Source organism: Apteryx mantelli, chromosome Z (assembly GCF_036417845.1).
Source record: "Apteryx mantelli isolate bAptMan1 chromosome Z, bAptMan1.hap1, whole genome shotgun sequence".
Lineage (NCBI taxonomy): Eukaryota > Metazoa > Chordata > Aves > Apterygiformes > Apterygidae > Apteryx > Apteryx mantelli.
The window spans coordinates 70,819,555-70,836,421 of NC_090020.1; the positions used below are offsets into that span (position 1 = coordinate 70,819,555).

General features: G+C 37.9%; 1 protein-coding gene across 3 annotated transcripts; it reads left to right on the forward strand.

The window, feature by feature from the left end:
• Window positions 1-3,831: 3,831 nt before the first annotated feature.
• On the forward strand, window positions 3,832-16,769 carry CZH5orf34 (chromosome Z C5orf34 homolog). Of its 3 annotated transcripts, none has more exons than XM_067315992.1 (12): window positions 3,832-3,910; window positions 5,121-5,210; window positions 6,572-7,215; window positions 7,845-7,946; window positions 9,265-9,388; window positions 11,122-11,213; window positions 11,443-11,512; window positions 11,820-11,990; window positions 13,372-13,460; window positions 14,223-14,315; window positions 15,131-15,171; window positions 16,126-16,769. In XM_067315992.1, exons 1-12 carry the CDS (start codon window positions 3,884-3,886, stop codon window positions 16,317-16,319), a joined length of 1,737 nt encoding a protein of 578 aa, XP_067172093.1. In that variant the 5' UTR covers window positions 3,832-3,883; the 3' UTR covers window positions 16,320-16,769. The 3 variants fall into 3 exon arrangements, with proteins under 3 accessions (XP_067172093.1, XP_067172091.1, XP_067172092.1); XM_067315990.1 differs by lacking the exon at window positions 3,832-3,910 and adding an exon at window positions 4,586-4,813; XM_067315991.1 differs by lacking the exon at window positions 3,832-3,910 and adding an exon at window positions 4,595-4,669.
• The last annotated feature ends 98 nt before the right edge of the window (window positions 16,770-16,867 follow it).

The window sequence follows — 16,867 nt, forward strand, 5'->3', positions numbered from 1 at the left end:
TTATCTTTTCTATATGTCACAATCATGACAAGTGGTTTGTTAAGATTTTTTTTTTTCCCTCCCTCCTCCCCTTTGCAAAACACACATGGGTGAGGTCTGGACTTTTTTTCCTGGAATAAACATTTAATATATTGATATTGTGAAGAAGCAAGCAGTATTTTGGAAGTCAGGTGCTTTCAAGACCTTTGGTTCAGCTATTTTCAACTTTTACAAGCAAAAACTGTCCTTTAAATACTTTGCTGTGTTCTTCAGGGCTACATGAATATAGTTATGTTTTAACCATGCTCCTAATGAGTATGCGCAGTTCTTAATGTATTTTCTGAATGTATCTAACATGTCTAACCTTCTGGCAACCTTTGTAATTTTCTCCATTCTTCTAATTATTTTATATAATTTGTCATAATTTTGTAGCTTGTGTACCCTCATTCATTTATTTCATAAATGTTAACATTCTGAAGCCAACTACTCCTTTTTGACCCAAAATAATCATGTTAGTTTTCCTTGGATACTCCACTGTTGTTACTGATCTCAGTTGTACTGTTTCCTGTCATCTGTTATTGATTAGACTAAGTAGAACCTCTTTACAGAAACAAATGGGCAAATTTTCCAAAAAGTAGCTACTGTAAAGAACACATTGTAAATATGCATGTAAATAATTCTGTTAATATTTCACTGTAATACGTTTGGTTAAATAACTTGTGCGTCTGCTAATACAGTGAGCACTGACTGTTTTCTGGATGTTTATTTAACATATTCATTTAGGTCTGAGTTTTGGAAAATAAAAATTAACTAGCTTTGTTTCCTTTGGTATATTTTCACTGTATTTTGCCTTTTTGTTTAAAAAACAAAAATGTTCAATTTTGTTCCTTCTTTCTCCTTCCATTTTGCCCTTCCCCTAACACCTCATTGTTTTTTCTTTTAAGTACACAGTTGCAGAGATTATCTTTTAATACAAATTGGAAAAAGAAAATTCATAAAAGGACAATATAGTCATAAGTACTACATAAACATTTCAAAGTCACTAGACAAAAATCCAGAAACTAGGTAACTGTAAATTGCATTATTTTCAGGTAAAAGTACTTCACAAACACATTCTCTCACATTTAGTTGACAATATTTTTCTTACAAAAATTTAATCCAAATGTAGGTTAGATTTCTGGGTAACTTTACAAGCAGATGCTTTGTGAAAAATATATTAATGAAAATAATATGACCAAGGAACAAGGATTAAAATATGCATTATAATGAGGTAAAAAGTGTCTTCAAAGGACTCTGCCTTGTTTAGTTTGTCTTTTGTACAGTTTTTCTTTTTTGTGAAAAGTGGCTGTCTGAATCTAAATATGTGCATCCTGTCAGAGAATGTATTAGATATAGATGTAAATATAAATAAGTCACCTGTATGAGATGCAATTCTATTATTGGGAATTGTATGTTTAAAGCAGTTCAGATCAAGGTTTGCAAATTAAGCTTTTTTCCTCCTGCAGAAATAAAGTTCATAAAGTGGGACTTAAGTTCAAGAGAGTGGAGAGGTTTAATTTGCCTTACATGCATATATAGAGGTTTGTAAAACCTTTAAGCCTGTATTGCACTAGGAAAAATTTGGCAGGGTGTCTGTTTTTGTCCTACCTAGTAAAGAAGACAGGATAATCTTTGCCTTAAACATCTAACAGTCTTTACTGCTTGTCTTAAATCTCACAGGAGTCTAATACAAATTAGTGATGGTGAAATGAGATGTGAGAGAGCAAAAGAAAGAAGCAGGTCTTGCACTGTAACAGTCACCACTCGCTGCTTGTCTGCCTACTTTTAACAGGCAGTAGTTCTTCTGTGTGTCGTAGAGGTGAGTCTTGAGGGGTTTAAAGATTTTACCTACTGCTTTAGTATGAACAAATTTTAAGTGCGCTGTGTAAACATGCTTTTCATCAGAAATGTTTTATTTTTCTTGTGGCATAATGGGAAGCCAGTTAAGGCACAGAAGCTCACAAAGAACACTTTGAGGGAGAGGAGAAGCTGTTGTTAAGTGCCAGTTCTGAAAAAGAAACATACTGTGTTAGATTTCTTACACATAACTATGTAGTTTTAACTTCACACATCACAAAAACCTTGCACAGTATTTGCAACTTTGACAAATCAATTGTGATTTAACAAAAGTATATTTAGTATTTGAAAATCAGAGTTTCTTTCTGCTAAGAACATTCTGTTGCTGGACCAAATCTTTCTTTTGTATTAGAAATACAAATACAAAGGCTAGGGTTTTGTATGTCGGGTTTAAATGTAATTGTACTACACAAAGAAGCAAGACTGGCTCAGCTACATCAGGTATCACAAACTATGCATAGTTGGTTGGTTTTTTTAGGGGGAGGGGTTTGTTTGTTTGTTTTTAAGCCATAAATCCATTATGGTACTGACTTCCAGTGACATTCACTCTGGTTTGTATAACAAATTCTATCATAACTTTTATTTCTCGGGGCCAGTATTTCCTCCTCATCGTCAGGTTCTGCCTTTCTCCTTCCTATTGCACAGAACTCACTCTATTAGTGATTAGCTTGTATGCAACTTTTCCTTTCCTTGAATCAATTATAGTTCTAATTATCCAGTTTGTTCCTGTAGATCCTACTAGTTGATACTGAACAGAAGTGTCACTTCTGCCAGAAGTTAAGAAATACACAGGTTTGTACATCATGAATTGCTGCATTTGCCACCTCCCTCAAGCATACTTTGCTAGGTGATCTCTATGCCTGAGGGAGGTGACCTACCTCTGCACTTCCTAAAGCTCAGGGTTGTAACCTTAGCAGTGAAGTTGCTAGCAAAAAACAACACATCTTCATGGCTTGCTTCATCAGTAAATAAGAAATCAAAAATTATAAAGCAGAAAAGAACCATTATTCCTACTTTTTATAGGTAAAATACAAATAATTTAGTGCTCACCCATGACAAGAATCTGCATGTTCTGAATCCTACTCTAGTCCTATAAATTTTTAGACTTGTGCTTGTTTAAGACCAAATATCCTTACATTGCTAGGTTTTTTTTCAATAAAAGTGCTATAAACAGGATTTATAATCCCAAAAATGTACTCTGAAACTTGCTTTGGACAAGTACAATGTAGTATAATAACCATTACAAAGGGAATTAGAAACTGAACATTATTATTTAGCTGCAGACACAGATATGCATCAACTTCAGCAGATGTTGATCTACCCTCTACAACTGCTTTATCAGCAAATTAGAAAACAAATTTGTACCAAATCCACTTCTTCCACAATTCCATATTGATCTAAGAAACCCATGCTTCCATAGGTAAGGAATGATTTTTTTAAGGCTAGATGAGACCATATGGGGCATCTAGTCTGACCTGTATATCAAAGGATCTTGAATTACATTTGCTTAGTGCTTTACACAGGAATTAACAATAAATTGTCACTTAACGGTAAACTGACAATTTAAAACAACTTTGATTACAGCATAAACGGGAGGGGGGGGAAGCGGATATATTTTCCAAAAAGACTACTAGGGTTAATTTTTAAATTGGCCTTTGGAAAATTAAGCCTTCAATGTGTCCTCAGCTGGAGGCTCTGAGACCCTGCTCTAAGTGCATGGATCTTTGCTGGATTTTTCTACTGTATGAATGTATATGTAAAGAAGCACGAGAGAATTATTTATCTGTGATCCGTCGTCTTTGGGATACGTTGTACATCTGCAGTCTGCCCTCTTAATTCTGTCCCTTAAGCCTTTCAGCATCTCCCAGAGCCGGTGGCGGAGGGCGGAAAGGAGACGGTGCCTTCTCGGGCAGCAGCTCGGCCCTCCGGGGAGGGGAGCGCGGGGCGCGCACAGGCTGCTGCGAAACTTCTCCGAGCAGTTGTACTGCACGTAAACACAGACGCGGAAATGCATCGTAAAGAAGCACGGTTCCAGGTAAATGGTTCTTTTGCACAGTCTAAGCCTCGCTGCTAGCTTTCCTCCCAGGGTTTTAGCCTGAAAATTGCCTCCCGATTATCCAAAGGCCGCTACTTCACACTCTATTCATAAAGAACAGTCCATTTGAATTCATATTTTTTTCTGCCCAGTTTTCTCGCAACTCTGCTCACATCTCCCAGGCTTGGGGCACTCAGCGCTTTTGCACTGAAACAGCTGCATCGCTGCTGCTTGGTTACTGCCCTGTCCCAGACCGAAAGTGCCGCAAAAATCTCGAGGAAGACGGGATTAATTCACCGCAGGGAGCGGGGTGACGTGCTGAGGGAGCACCTGCGCCCTGCCTGCTGCCGCCCCGCGGCGCCCCGCCGCGCTCCCTGCCTCCGCCCCGCCCCCTCCTTCCCCCCTCCCTCCCTCCGCCCTCCCTCCGCCCCGCCCCCTCCTCCCCCGCCCTCCCTCCGCCCCCCCTTCCCTCCGCCCTCCCTCCGCCCCGCCCCCTCCTTCCCTCCGCCCTCCCTCCGCCCCGCCCCCTCCCCCGCCCTCCCTCCGCCCCGCCCCCTCCTTCCCTCCGCCCTCCCTCCGCCCCGCCCCCTCCTTCCCTCCGCTCCGCCCCGCCCCCGCCCTCCCTCCGCCGCGCCGCGCTCCCTGCCTCCGTCCGCTCCCCGCCTCTGTCCCCTCTTTCCCGCCCCGCCGCGCTCCCGGCCCGCGCGGCGGATGGAGGCGGAGAGGCTGATGGTGCTCTACGGCGACGGCTCCGCGGAGGTGCACTACGCCGGCGGGGCCCGCTTGCTGCTCTCCGCCTGCGGCTCCGAGTACCGGTGCGGCGACCCGGCCCCGGCCCCGGCCCGGCCGCTGCAGGCGGCGGCGCGGCGGCACCGGGTGCCCTTCGCCGAGCGCGGCCGCCGGGTGCGTGTGCGGGAAGGCGGGGGCGGGCAGCGCCGCTCCCCGGGGCTGCGGGGTCCCGGGAGCCGCACTGCGGGCGAGTGTCCCGCGTGGGATGTGGCGCCTTCCGCCGCCCCGCGCGGTGCCGACCGCACCTAGCTCCTTACCGCGTGGAAACACGCGTAACTGTTGTTCCTCCATGTAGAACTGAGGTGGTGTCTTCATCTCCCTTCGCGGAAAAGAGGAGGATGAAATCTGCTAAAATATTTCCCTGAATAGACAAATTCCTGATGCTGCATTTCCTCCCCCCCCCCCCCTTTCTTTTAATCAGGAACAACTTCTACGAGCTCTAGATTTTCGGAACAAGTTTTGTGCTCGCCCGTACCTACCTTCAAATATTATATCCCCAGAAAGAAAAAAAGTAAGTTTTATACATGAAATGCTTTCATTGTCAAATTGGTTAGAATTACAGTTTCAAGTTAAACTTAGTCCTGTATTTACGCATATCTTTTACAGCTGAACGCTGAAGAGTTTGCTTACCCTTCTTAGCAACAGCAAAACCTAGCATTTTTTTTTACATTTGATGCTATGAGCTATTTTATATATCGTGTTTTTTCCATACTTAAAGCTTTTTCAGAGGAGACTCGGTGCAATAGGACTCTTCGGAGGAGCTGTCCCGTTGCGGCTCCCCTGGAGCTCCCCCATGGAAAAGGCACCCAGGCGCCCTGTGGCTGCGGCAGCGGCGGTGGTGGCCGGGGCAGACGCACCGCGGCGCAGCACAGGCCTGGCTGCGCCCGGCCGGGCCAAAAGCCCCCCAACCCCATTTGCTGCTGCCAGGACCTTTTCCTATGACCGGTAACTTACCATCACGTGGTTGCGCCGTGGTTTCAGCCAGCACCCATGTTTTCGAGGCCTTTGCTATCTCCGGCACTTTGGCTGTGCGTTGTGGCAGGAGGTGCGCGACGCCGGCCGGCGACAAGCGCGGCAGGCCGGCCAGGCCTCGCCGCTCGCTAAGGCACAGTTAGCGTAGCGCCGCCCTGAATCTGCACTCGAATGCCGTTGTTAGGCTAAGAGGAGGCGACTCTTTTGAGACTTTCTAAATGTAGCAATGTAACAGTCTAAAGTCCTTATTTAAATTCCTCAGAAGCACATTTCACATATCTCGCAGCAATAGCCGTGTAACTTAATCTTCAGTGCTGCCACCATTGTCAGGGGGTTAAGTAAGTTTACCCATGTGGTTTCAAAAGACTTTCCATACGTTTCAGTTATGTTAAGAAAACATGAATGCATGTAATGTGCCACTTCATAGGGTTATTTTAGTTTCATAAATACAGGGAAGATTCAAAACGAATAACACTTTTTAATGTACACAATTTTAATGTAGACTGTCCGTGAACTTTACCATTAACTGATTTGATCAAGATAATTTAGGCTTTTTCTTCAGTGTTTCTTGAGAAGCAGTTGGAAACAGAAGTATCTGCTGTCTGTGCACAATTGTGGCTGGTCAGTTGGCCATTTTTATAGCTTACAGGTTTATGAGTGGATATTAAACTAAGCCTTGATGTTGGATAGAATCCTGTTAGAACAGGAAGAAGCAGGATATGAGGATTATTTTACTTCCTCTTGAGTTCATGTATGCAATTAATTGTAGGATAAAATATCTTGCCACACATCACCTTGCAGAAACACTCAATTAATTTAAATGTAAACCCTCCACTGTAACTTGAAGCAAGCGTGTCATTTTTATCTTACAACATATTCCAATCCTTTTTCTTGTATTAGATTCTTCTCAGTGATATCTTAGAAGTTAGATGGCCTGACCCCACTACTGCTGATCTGACAACATGTATAAATAATGGCAATGTGAAGATCTCATCGGTAGATGGTTATGCTCACCTTTACCTGTCAGAACTGCAGCAAGAGTTTACGGTGGAGTTCTTATGCAAAGTTAGTCAACCATCTCCTGCATCCATACGCTCCTCTCAAAAGAACAGTAATTACCAACCCAAAAATCAGTGTGGACAATCAAGTAAAAATGCTGTTGCGGAAATGTCATCAAAACAAATGAGGACAGAGACCAAGAAGAATGAACATGGTTGTGCTGAAAGTAAATACAGAGAACCAACCAAACCAAAGGACCAAAAAGACAGAGATGAAGTACCTTTGTTCCTCACAAGCTCTTCTGAATACACATGGATTACACAGCGATGGTCTGTTTCCTCATACCCAGAAGAATGGAAATACCCTTTGTCATTAGCATTAAAGTGCTATAACTTATTCACTCTTAACAATGAAATGGAAACTTGTGAGAAAAATAACCATACATCTGTAGGATCTGATGTTTTAAAAGACTCTGAAACATATGAAACAGTTTCTTGTTTGCCTACAGCTTTGCCACTCAGCTGCAGTGCACCACATTTACACAGGTAATATAAAATGTTTGCTTCCTAGTTGTTAACATATGTTTTATAATTCTGCAGCTCTGAACTTCAGCCTCTAGCAAAATAACTGAGTTTTATCTATCAGAAATAAAAAATGCGCTATCCCATTCTCCTTTATTAGGAACTTATTGCAATGTGAAATTTGTGAGGCTAACAATATTTATCCTACTGTAATGAAATTAGATAGTGATTAGTCTGTAATGAAATTAGATAGTGATTAGTCTAGAGAAAAATAAAATTTTATTTCCTGACATGCTGTATAAATATGTAAATGAAAAAGAAAATACTGAGAAAGACTACCACAGTTGTTTTTTTTTTTTTGAGAAGATAATGCTTCTGAATTGGAACAGTCACATATATTCTGTCAGCAGTGCTAAAAAGAATTCGAAAAACCTTTGAATAACTGGTTTTATATTTGAAAAAATAAATGTGGTACCTAACTCAGATAACTAAGGAACCAGAGGTCATTGAAAATATATGGTCTCTTTTCCTTTGAATAGATATGCATACATCTGTTTTCAGTATAGAAACATATTTCTGTATAGGATACAGAAATGGTGACTTAAAAAAAACAACCTGCAGATTTAGTGAAACTTTTATTGTATTTTATACAGGTGGAATTTCTGTGATTTCTTTCAACAGGAGAATGAAGATAATGAAAAGCATTCATACCATCAGCTAATTCAAATTGTATGGTGCCAAGGTGTTTTTTACAGGTATGAAGGAGATCATGCTTTTCATCTTTGCAAGACTTAATTTGTATGACAATTAAGCTTTAAGATTAAATGTCTGTCTTTGTCCCTTTCTCAGTCCTTGAGCAGCTATACACAACCTTCATAGAAGATTCTGTAAATTTCTGCTGTTTGTTTGTTACTGGCTTCAGATTTGCTTCAAATTTTCTAATACAATATGTTTCCAGGTCTGAAAGAGGGTGTGCCTAAAGCAGAGACTCTGAAATCATATTTAAGGATTTTAAAGAAATGGTCTGACTTCCTAGGTGTTTCTGGGTGGCTGTAGCTCCCATAGGCTTCACTGACAATTATGATGCTTGGTTTCTTTGCAAATTATATCACTTCTCTTGGTGTTGAAGACTTCACATTTTAGAAATGTTTGTTTTGGTGATCTCTGTAATACTCTGTTACAGGCAGCTAAACTCTACTGTGGATTTTATTTGCAATTGGTTTATCCCTATGTTTTTTTAAATACAACTTTTTTAAAAATAGGCCTTTCAAATTGTGATCCAAACTTTGAAAATGCTACATTTGCTATCAGCAACTGCAATAAGAGAAATAGATACGATATCTTTGATAAAAACAATTCAGTCTTCAAAGCTTTAATCTTTCTGCCAATGTTTTTCATTTTTCTCAGTGTAATTCCTGAATTCTGAACTCATCTGAACAAAATGTTCAGCAGCATTTCAGGACTATAATTCATTTATTTTGGGTCTTAAAGCCCCACTACTGAAATCAAGGCATCTGATCACAGAGTTGCAGAAATAGATCCTTAAACAAGTTTTGAGCCCCAAGATACTGCATGATCACAGAGTCTTGTAGTCTTAGTGAAAAATGTACAGCTGTAATGGGAGTGAATACTTCAGGTTGTTTAGGAAGCAGTTAGTCTGACAATTCTTTCTTCTGTGTACAGTAGGTAGAGCTGGTCTAGAGTGGATTTTGGTAGAGTGGATTTTCGCTCTTCAGCATCACTATATTTTGCTGTCTGAGGATAAAATAGCTCTTGTGAGATGTTTACCTCAACAGAGCATACTAAAAATCTCTCCTCAGTTTCTTTAAAAGAAAGAAAAACATGCAAAAAAAAAAAGCCCATCATTACATTGTAAAAGTAATGCTAGCCTTCTGTCTTAAAAGAAGTAATTGGTAAGCTCTGCTGCTTGGGAACAGTAGAAAGCTTTTCTTGTGAGTGTTTTGGTGAAAATGTGTTTGTGTTTAGTGTTTTCTTCAACTGTACTAACGTATGTTGCTTGTCTAGTGACACAGCATTTTGAATACTTGTTAAAAATCTTGTTATTTCTCATAGGTTTATCCATGGTAGCACCAACATTGCAGAAATTTATCCTGATGATGGCACCTTTTTCAAGTCAGAAGGAACATTTTTGGGGAACTACTTCAAATATTATGCAATTCAGAAAGGAACAAAAAAGGTAGAAATAAAACTATTAAAAATATCTTCCAAATTCCTTTGCCAGCAGCTTTCATGGTTTTAACACATTTGGATATTTAGCCTATAATGAAGTCCCTACCATTGTCCGTCAGGTAATTACTGTAATAACTAAAGCAGTCAAGGAATTGTACACAAATTTTTAAATTATTCCTTCTGTTTCAGAATGCATGGACACAATAAGAAAAATCTGTGTGTTATAACATTTATTTCAAAAGCTTAGGTATTGTTGTAAGATTCTGTAATATCCATTTCTCACTAACTTAGAAGAGGAGTTTACTTTTTAAACATATTACATTGAGTAAACTCTAATCTTTCTTATGCACTTGGAAGTGTTTTCTTTTTCTCAGCAGGATACTATGTGGGGACACAATCTAGGACGTGCTGGTTCTGGTCCCGGCTTTGCCACAGACCGGCTGTTTAGTGCTGGAGAAGTGATTTCACTTCTCTCCCTGTCTGTATTGTCTGTCTGTTGTAGGTTTCCTGGAGTAGAGATCCTCTCAAGGGTGTCGGCAGTGCTTAATACAATGTTTTGCATGTAACTGCAAAGATTAAAAAAAAAAAAAAAAAAAAGATAATAAGACAGCTTCTGTTTCCGTACTGCAGTTCACATGCTGGAGAAAAGTGGACTGGAGTCTGAGACAAAACCAGTTGTTAGCCAAGTTTTGCAGTGAGACACTGCTGTGTTTGGGCAAGTGAAGGAGTAACTGTACTGTTAGGATGCATGTTTATGAAGGCGCTGTTTTACCACTCTACCCCTCACATGTTGTAGGCTAGCTGAGTGTCATCTGTCTGAAAAAAGTGTACGTAAAGAGCAGTATCCAAATCTGAGCAGCAGAGCAAAGGGATTTCTTCTTGGAAAATAAGGGGAAAAATATGGCACTGTACTGAAGGGTACCGTCCTAAAGAGGATATTTTAAAGGCAGTGTGAACGATCATGCTTCGTTCTCTTTCTTGGTAGGGTCAGAACATCTTTGAAAGCCAGGAAGGAGGTACAGTAGTCCTTTAATCTCTCTTGCCCCAGAACATAATGTTCCATATTCAGTAGTAGTGGTGCTTGCTGATATGGAAGGATGGTAATGGCTTCTTCCACGCTTAGTTAGGTAGCTAGAGCAATTCAGAAAAAAATCCCTGAGTTGAATAGCAAATTTGCTCTGTTTAAAAAAAAAAAATGTTTTAGAGGCATAATAGCAAAGATGCTTCTTTGTTTTTAAGTGACAAGTTTCTCTGGCACAGCTTTTACTCCATTTATGTTTCGTAAACTTGTCCCTTGCTTTTTTCACCATTTATTAACTATATTTTCAAATCAAAAAGTTTTTTTCTTCTGTCCTTCACTAGATTTGTATATTTGTATTTTTAAAGTAGCATAAAGGTCAACGTTATAGCCTTCAAACCTAGTCTTTAACTTACAGTCAAACTTAGTCACTCAGTAATGAACCACAGTCTACTGTCTGATACAAGAACTTCTTGGTACATACTGAGTGCATGGAAACTATGAATATATATCTTGCCACAGAAGTAGGCTTAAAGGATACATCTGACTTTTTTACTTTTCAACTAGATATTTACCTGTTTTCTGGGATAAATTTGAATGTGATTATAGTTGCTGGCTGGGAGTTAGAAGTCAACACAATTTCATGTCTTGCAAGCTTTTAAATATAGTTTTCATTCTGTGGTAGCTATAATAACTCAACTCCTTTCTGCTCTTTACTTCAGAGAGAAGAAAAGATGTATTCAGTAAACAGTCTACCTCCTGATGTACCAGGAAGTCCATACTCTATATCCACTCTTATTACTCAGGCAACCAAGTAACTTACTGCTCTACTTCATTATTAATTCCTCTGACTTTGAAAAGACAGTAATTAAAATTATACATAATGCTTATTATGACATTAAGTGTAAAAATTAAAGGAACTTATATTAGCACAGGGGACATCTGTAAACTTGTAGAACAAAGGTCACAACTGTGTAAAAAACATAGTAAGTAGTTATGAAATGCTTAGTATTTTGTGTATGTGGTGTTTTTTTTTTCTTCAGAATGCTTCAGTACTGCTACAAGACTAAACTTTCATTAGCTCATAACTATAGTATCTGCTGCTGGAAAATGGTATGTAGCTGAAGCTTTATAAGTATTTCTATGTTTAAAAAAGATTGTATCAGCTGTGGGGAATAGAACCTAATCTAGGGGGAAGAATGGTGTGCATATCCTGTAAACAAAGACCAAGAGTTACATATTTGGGAACCAAAACCATGCAGTGTTAAGATACATTTGTGAAGCAAAAATCAGTTGCATGAATGGGAAAGCTGGTGGTGGTCTAGTAAAACAAATGAACTGAAAATTTGGGAGAGAGATAAATAGCTCAAATGGCATAAGTGACTTTCCTAAATTTTTTGATGTATTTGTTTGGTTCTAGATACCTGAGACAGATGGACGTGAAATGTTGCCATTTTTGCTGGCCGAAAAAGTTATTCCTGGAATAGGAAGACTTGTTGTATACTCAGATAATAAAGTCTATGCTACATTTTGGGATGGGATGACCTTGAATATGGTCTGGGATTTTAACCCTGGCTGTAGAAGGATCCAGGTAACTCATGGGTTAGAGGAATGGACATTCTTAAAACTCTTCATATAAAAGTTTATTAGGAAATAAATGAGAAATTTAAAAAAAAAAGTTTTGATGCCTGTAAAACACAAACTGAACTCTTTTGGGAATTTCATAAATCATATCAGTTTTCTACTGTGTTTTGCTTTCAAAGTGGTGTAATAGTCTAAGGGAAAATCAGAACTGTCCTGAGATGTCACCATTAATGTATTCTTAGTATTTTAACCAAAAACTGAGGAGGAAAAATCATTTAGTGCACAACTCATGCCTAAGGAGATAAATGAGACTATTTGTCCATTGAACAAGTCACTCATATTGGTCAAAGAAGGGAGTGTTTGATTTTTATGTAATTTCAAATCATCTATAAAGGAATGAGGAAGGTACAATTCTCTGAGAAATCATTCTCCTTTCTGAACTCCCTCCTGTCCTTCTAAAACGTGAAAGTCAAATGACAGGATGGATTCTCACTCACTTTTGTAAGCTATGCAATATCTCCTTTTATATAAAAGATAAATCAAGACTGACCTGAATCCTCACCTGCTCTGTACAGTGCAATCATGTTAATTTGTCTTAAGCAAACTTGTTTTTAGCAAGGTTCCCAGATTAGAAATAATAATAGCTAACGCTATATGAGCTGTAGTTTGTAGCTTCTTGATTTGGGACTTTTTTCTTGACCATCCACTAAGAAACCAATAGCATATCTTAAATATTTTCCCATTTGAACAAAAAGCATCATTCAAATATTTATAATAGAGACCCTTTTTGAGCAAACAGATAGTGAAAAATTTCACTACTCAGAAATGTGGCCTTGTGGATATGGGATTCCACATACTTTTTTTTTTTTTAATCTACTTAATATAGAAGTAAAAAGGTTATGCTGACTTCTGCAAAACAGCACTACTTTTGGCTTGTGTATCTTCACTGTTACCCTGAGGTGACAAGACACACAAAGATATTGAAGTGTCTGAGGATCTCTTTTATAAACAATCTAAATGTGATACTCAATTTGTCAAAAGATACAGTAACAATATAATGTGCATCAGCTCAAATCTGTACACACATGTGATAAAAGTAGAAAGAATTGAAAGTTCTATGCATTTGGAAACTTCTCTTCACACTTTTATGAATAAGTTATTCTTAAATAGCACAAAATCAGTGTCAGGGACCATGCCAGGTTTTCTTTTCTCCATTTGTGACAGCAGGCTATGCCGAATTCCATCCCTAGCAACATACAAACTTTAAACGTTTGAAGTGGAATGTTCACAGACATTTAGTTTTTCAATTAGTAGGTAATACTTACATGCATCCTTCTTTTCCAGACTGTAACAGAACATTAATATTTTCAAATGTTTTTTCTTTTAAGGTACAGGAAAATGTAGGCTGGTGTAAATTAACTACTCCTGATGGGGTACAGCAGCTAATCCAAATGAGTTGTCCTGGAATCTACAAAAGGTATAAGTAATATAAACAATTTTAAATTAAATATTAAAGAATTTATGCAATTCCTTTTGTATGACAAAATGACATTTACTGAAAGTGTATCAAAGTGTATCAAAAAAGACCCACAAAAACACAATGACAAAAGCTGCATCTCATATCTGGCAAGGATTCAAAACCTGCATGACTCAGGACCACAGCAGGCTGTCATTCCAGAATAACTGTCATAGAAAAGTAATGTCTTTAAAAAATAAAATCTCAAACTAGAGTTGCAACTTGGCACTTAAATCAGTAGATAAGCAAAAAACAAACAAACAAAAAAAAACACCTTTGTCCTAAATAGAGCAAGGAAGTAATAGAGCTTTATCCAATTTTTGCTTCAGATATTGACCTCTGTCTGCAAATTGTTTTTCTAATCTGTTTGTTCTAATTACTGCCTCATTATGGGAATCATCAGAAGCTAACTCTGCTGAGTTTTAGCAAGCAGACACTCACAGAAAAAAATTAACATTTGTATACTATTAATTACAAATCATACAGCTTTGTTATAATTTTCTATGACTGCATAGAATTAAATATGAAGGAGATTATAGGGAAAAAAAGTGGGAATCAAAAAATGGCAAAGAAAACTAGAGAAAAAGCTAGATTTTGAATAATGGCTTTTTCTTTCAAATACAGGTGTTTTGGTTCATGCCTTCAACTTTTTGTTTGAATTAATAGATTGTATTTCTCATCTTAATAACCACTTATTTTCTGTGAATTTTCATGTTAACATAGGTACATCAGAACAGTAATAGAATGGTGCAGAAGTTTGAATGACAGGGAGGAGGTTCCTGAATATACTGCGTGCTCTGTAAATGAAGAAAATTGGTATTCATCTTTATCCTATATAATTGATTATAAATAATATTGAAAATAAAACTCAACAAGACTATAAATTCTGTATTTTGTAGACTGCATTTCTTTCTTAAGAATCTTAAGAATTCTTAAGAATCTGAAATGAAAACTTCAAAATCCACTATTTTGCATGGCTTTATATTTTCCTTTCAATATTTAAAATGTTAGATAAGTTGAGTCCTAGCTGAAGTTTGTTTTCTTGTACTTCAGAATCAGAATTATGGTGATGTTGCCGAAGTAAGATTAATGTTACAGAAGTAATATTTTGCAAGGTGAACAGGAGAAACCCGACTAAGAAAGGCTTTTTTTAACAGAACACCAAACAGTCCAAAATAGTACACTGAGCTTTTAAATGACATCTGGATCACTTGTCCCTAATATATTTGTCCTTTTTAATCTAGGATACTGACCAAAGGTCTACTGACATCATATACAAATGTAATCTGGTATTAAAAATGTTAATTGAAATTGATTACACTTGCACTTGTTATTCAAATTATTGGTAATTCAGTAGTTGATGAAACAAAAATATATCTCTATATATACATATATACAGCAGAGAGACTATTCTTAGATCAGAGCCCTGATTTTTGGAAACATGTATGGTTTACAAATGCAGCCATTGAGTAGCTGTTGAAAGAAAGATAAAAATAAAGCTTTTTTTCACTTGATTTTGCTCAACTGATTATCTATAGTTCTGCAAAAATATACAAAAATAAATTCTGAAGTACAAAATTACATTTGAGAACCCTTGTAGATACTATGATTAATAATGGTCTTTTATACAGGTCCGCTGATGCTGAGCTTGAAAAAATACGGAGATTTAACTGTATCCTTGTGAAAGCTGTGAAGATTAGTACTTTTTGTTCATCTGCATATTCAAAGCTGCAATTTTAGATCATCAAAGACCCTGTCCTCATCACAACTTCTTTTACTGTCTTACCCACTTCTTAAAGTTTCCTTTATAAAGACTCTTTTGTGTTCTCATTTATCCATTTTTATTTTTGTTTTCTCATGTATCTTATTCCATTTCTGTGTAAGACCACTGGCAACAAAAACAATGTCAGAGTATATAACCCCCCTCCCCCTTATTTCTGACATATTGCATCTGAATAGTAGGTTGTTTCTGAAGATTTTGTGATGCTACTTGTAGCTACAGAAAAAAGTTAAATCTTGGGCCAACAAGGAGAGTAAACTATGATGTTACAGCATTTTATCAGCTGTCGGGAGTTAGCTCTCAGTAGAGATACCAAAGATGGGAACCACTATTAGGGATATTATATGAGTTTTAGTGACACTCATCCACTAATCTGTTCAAGAGAATGATCAAGAGATGATTAAGTTGCCTTTTGACATGTTCTTGCAATAAACTACCTCTGTATTTATCAACTACCTCAGTTTTGCATCGCTGTTCAATCAGCTGCAAAAAAGTATGCAGTGCTTCATATGCTTAAAACCATTGCTTAATTTTTTTAGTATGAAAATGTAATGCTGTTAAACTGTGCAATGTGACATCTGATTTATTATATATTATTATCTTAACATGATTTTTTTTTAAGTACATTTTGGGATATATTAAAGTTTTATTTAAAGACCTTTCTTAGAAATACATTATGAACATTTTAAGTAATTAGCACTTTTAGTTTTTAGTTTTATATAATGACTGTGCTCTGAAGTGTGAGACTTACTAATGACGCTTAGAGTGGTGCTTACAAATATGTAGAAGAATTTTCTCATTATTATGTGGAAAAGCATGATTTTTTTCTTAACAAAATAATACTAGTTTTATTGGAGAATAGCAATGTTCTGAAAAGAACATCTGCTGAAGAAAACAATCCGTCTGGTACTACTGTCAGAAAAACAGAGAATGTGAACACGCCTGAAGAAATCGGCAAAGAGTGCATCTTGGAGGCTTTGGAAAAAACTTCTAAAGTAATTCAAGATATTGAATCTCTGCTTGCTTCCTCTGGGAAGTGAAGCTTCACAGCATTTGAAGACCTGTCTTAATTATCTTTGTAGGAGCTGTCCCACAAACTTAACTAAGTCTAATGAGATTTTCAGGTGTTAGAGGAATGAAGGCTCAAGCCTTTGCAGACAAGCAAAATGCATAATTCATAAATATATAATGTGGCTAGGTTAAAAAGTGGTAGAGCAATAATAGAAGACAGCTGTTTAAGTGTACAACAGGGCTGACGTGATGGTGCAGCCTCTAGAGTATGTATGTCTGTGTTTCAGTCATTTAATCCTATAGAGGGCTGTGTGAGCAACTTATTTTGGAAGGGCTCAAGTGCCTGGGGCAGTCTTAACTGTAAAAATGTGTTTTTATTCAGAAGCTTGCAGCATGGTTTTTCAGTACCGAACAGAGAAAAAAGTTCCCCGAACTATTGTTACTTTAGTGTTTGTTAATAAAATATATATTTATTTAAATATGTTTATTTCCCTCTCACAGCAGCCCGTTGAGGTGTAGCGTCCCTCAGCCAGCGGCGCGCAGCTGGGACCTCACAATTTTCCGTCTAATCTTAGCG

What these genes read in the sequence shown, in the direction of transcription:
- CZH5orf34 (XM_067315990.1), top strand. Translation starts at nt 4,622, where the DNA reads ATGGAGGCGGAGAGGCTGATGGTGCTCTACGGCGACGGCTCCGCGGAG. An exon ending in TCGCCGAGCGCGGCCGCCGG is followed by an intron (nt 4,814 to 5,120) that starts GTGCGTGTGCGG and finishes TCTTTTAATCAG; the next exon opens with GAACAACTTCTACGAGCTCT. An exon ending in CTGGCTGTAGAAGGATCCAG is followed by an intron (nt 11,991 to 13,371) that starts GTAACTCATGGG and finishes TTTTCTTTTAAG; the next exon opens with GTACAGGAAAATGTAGGCTG.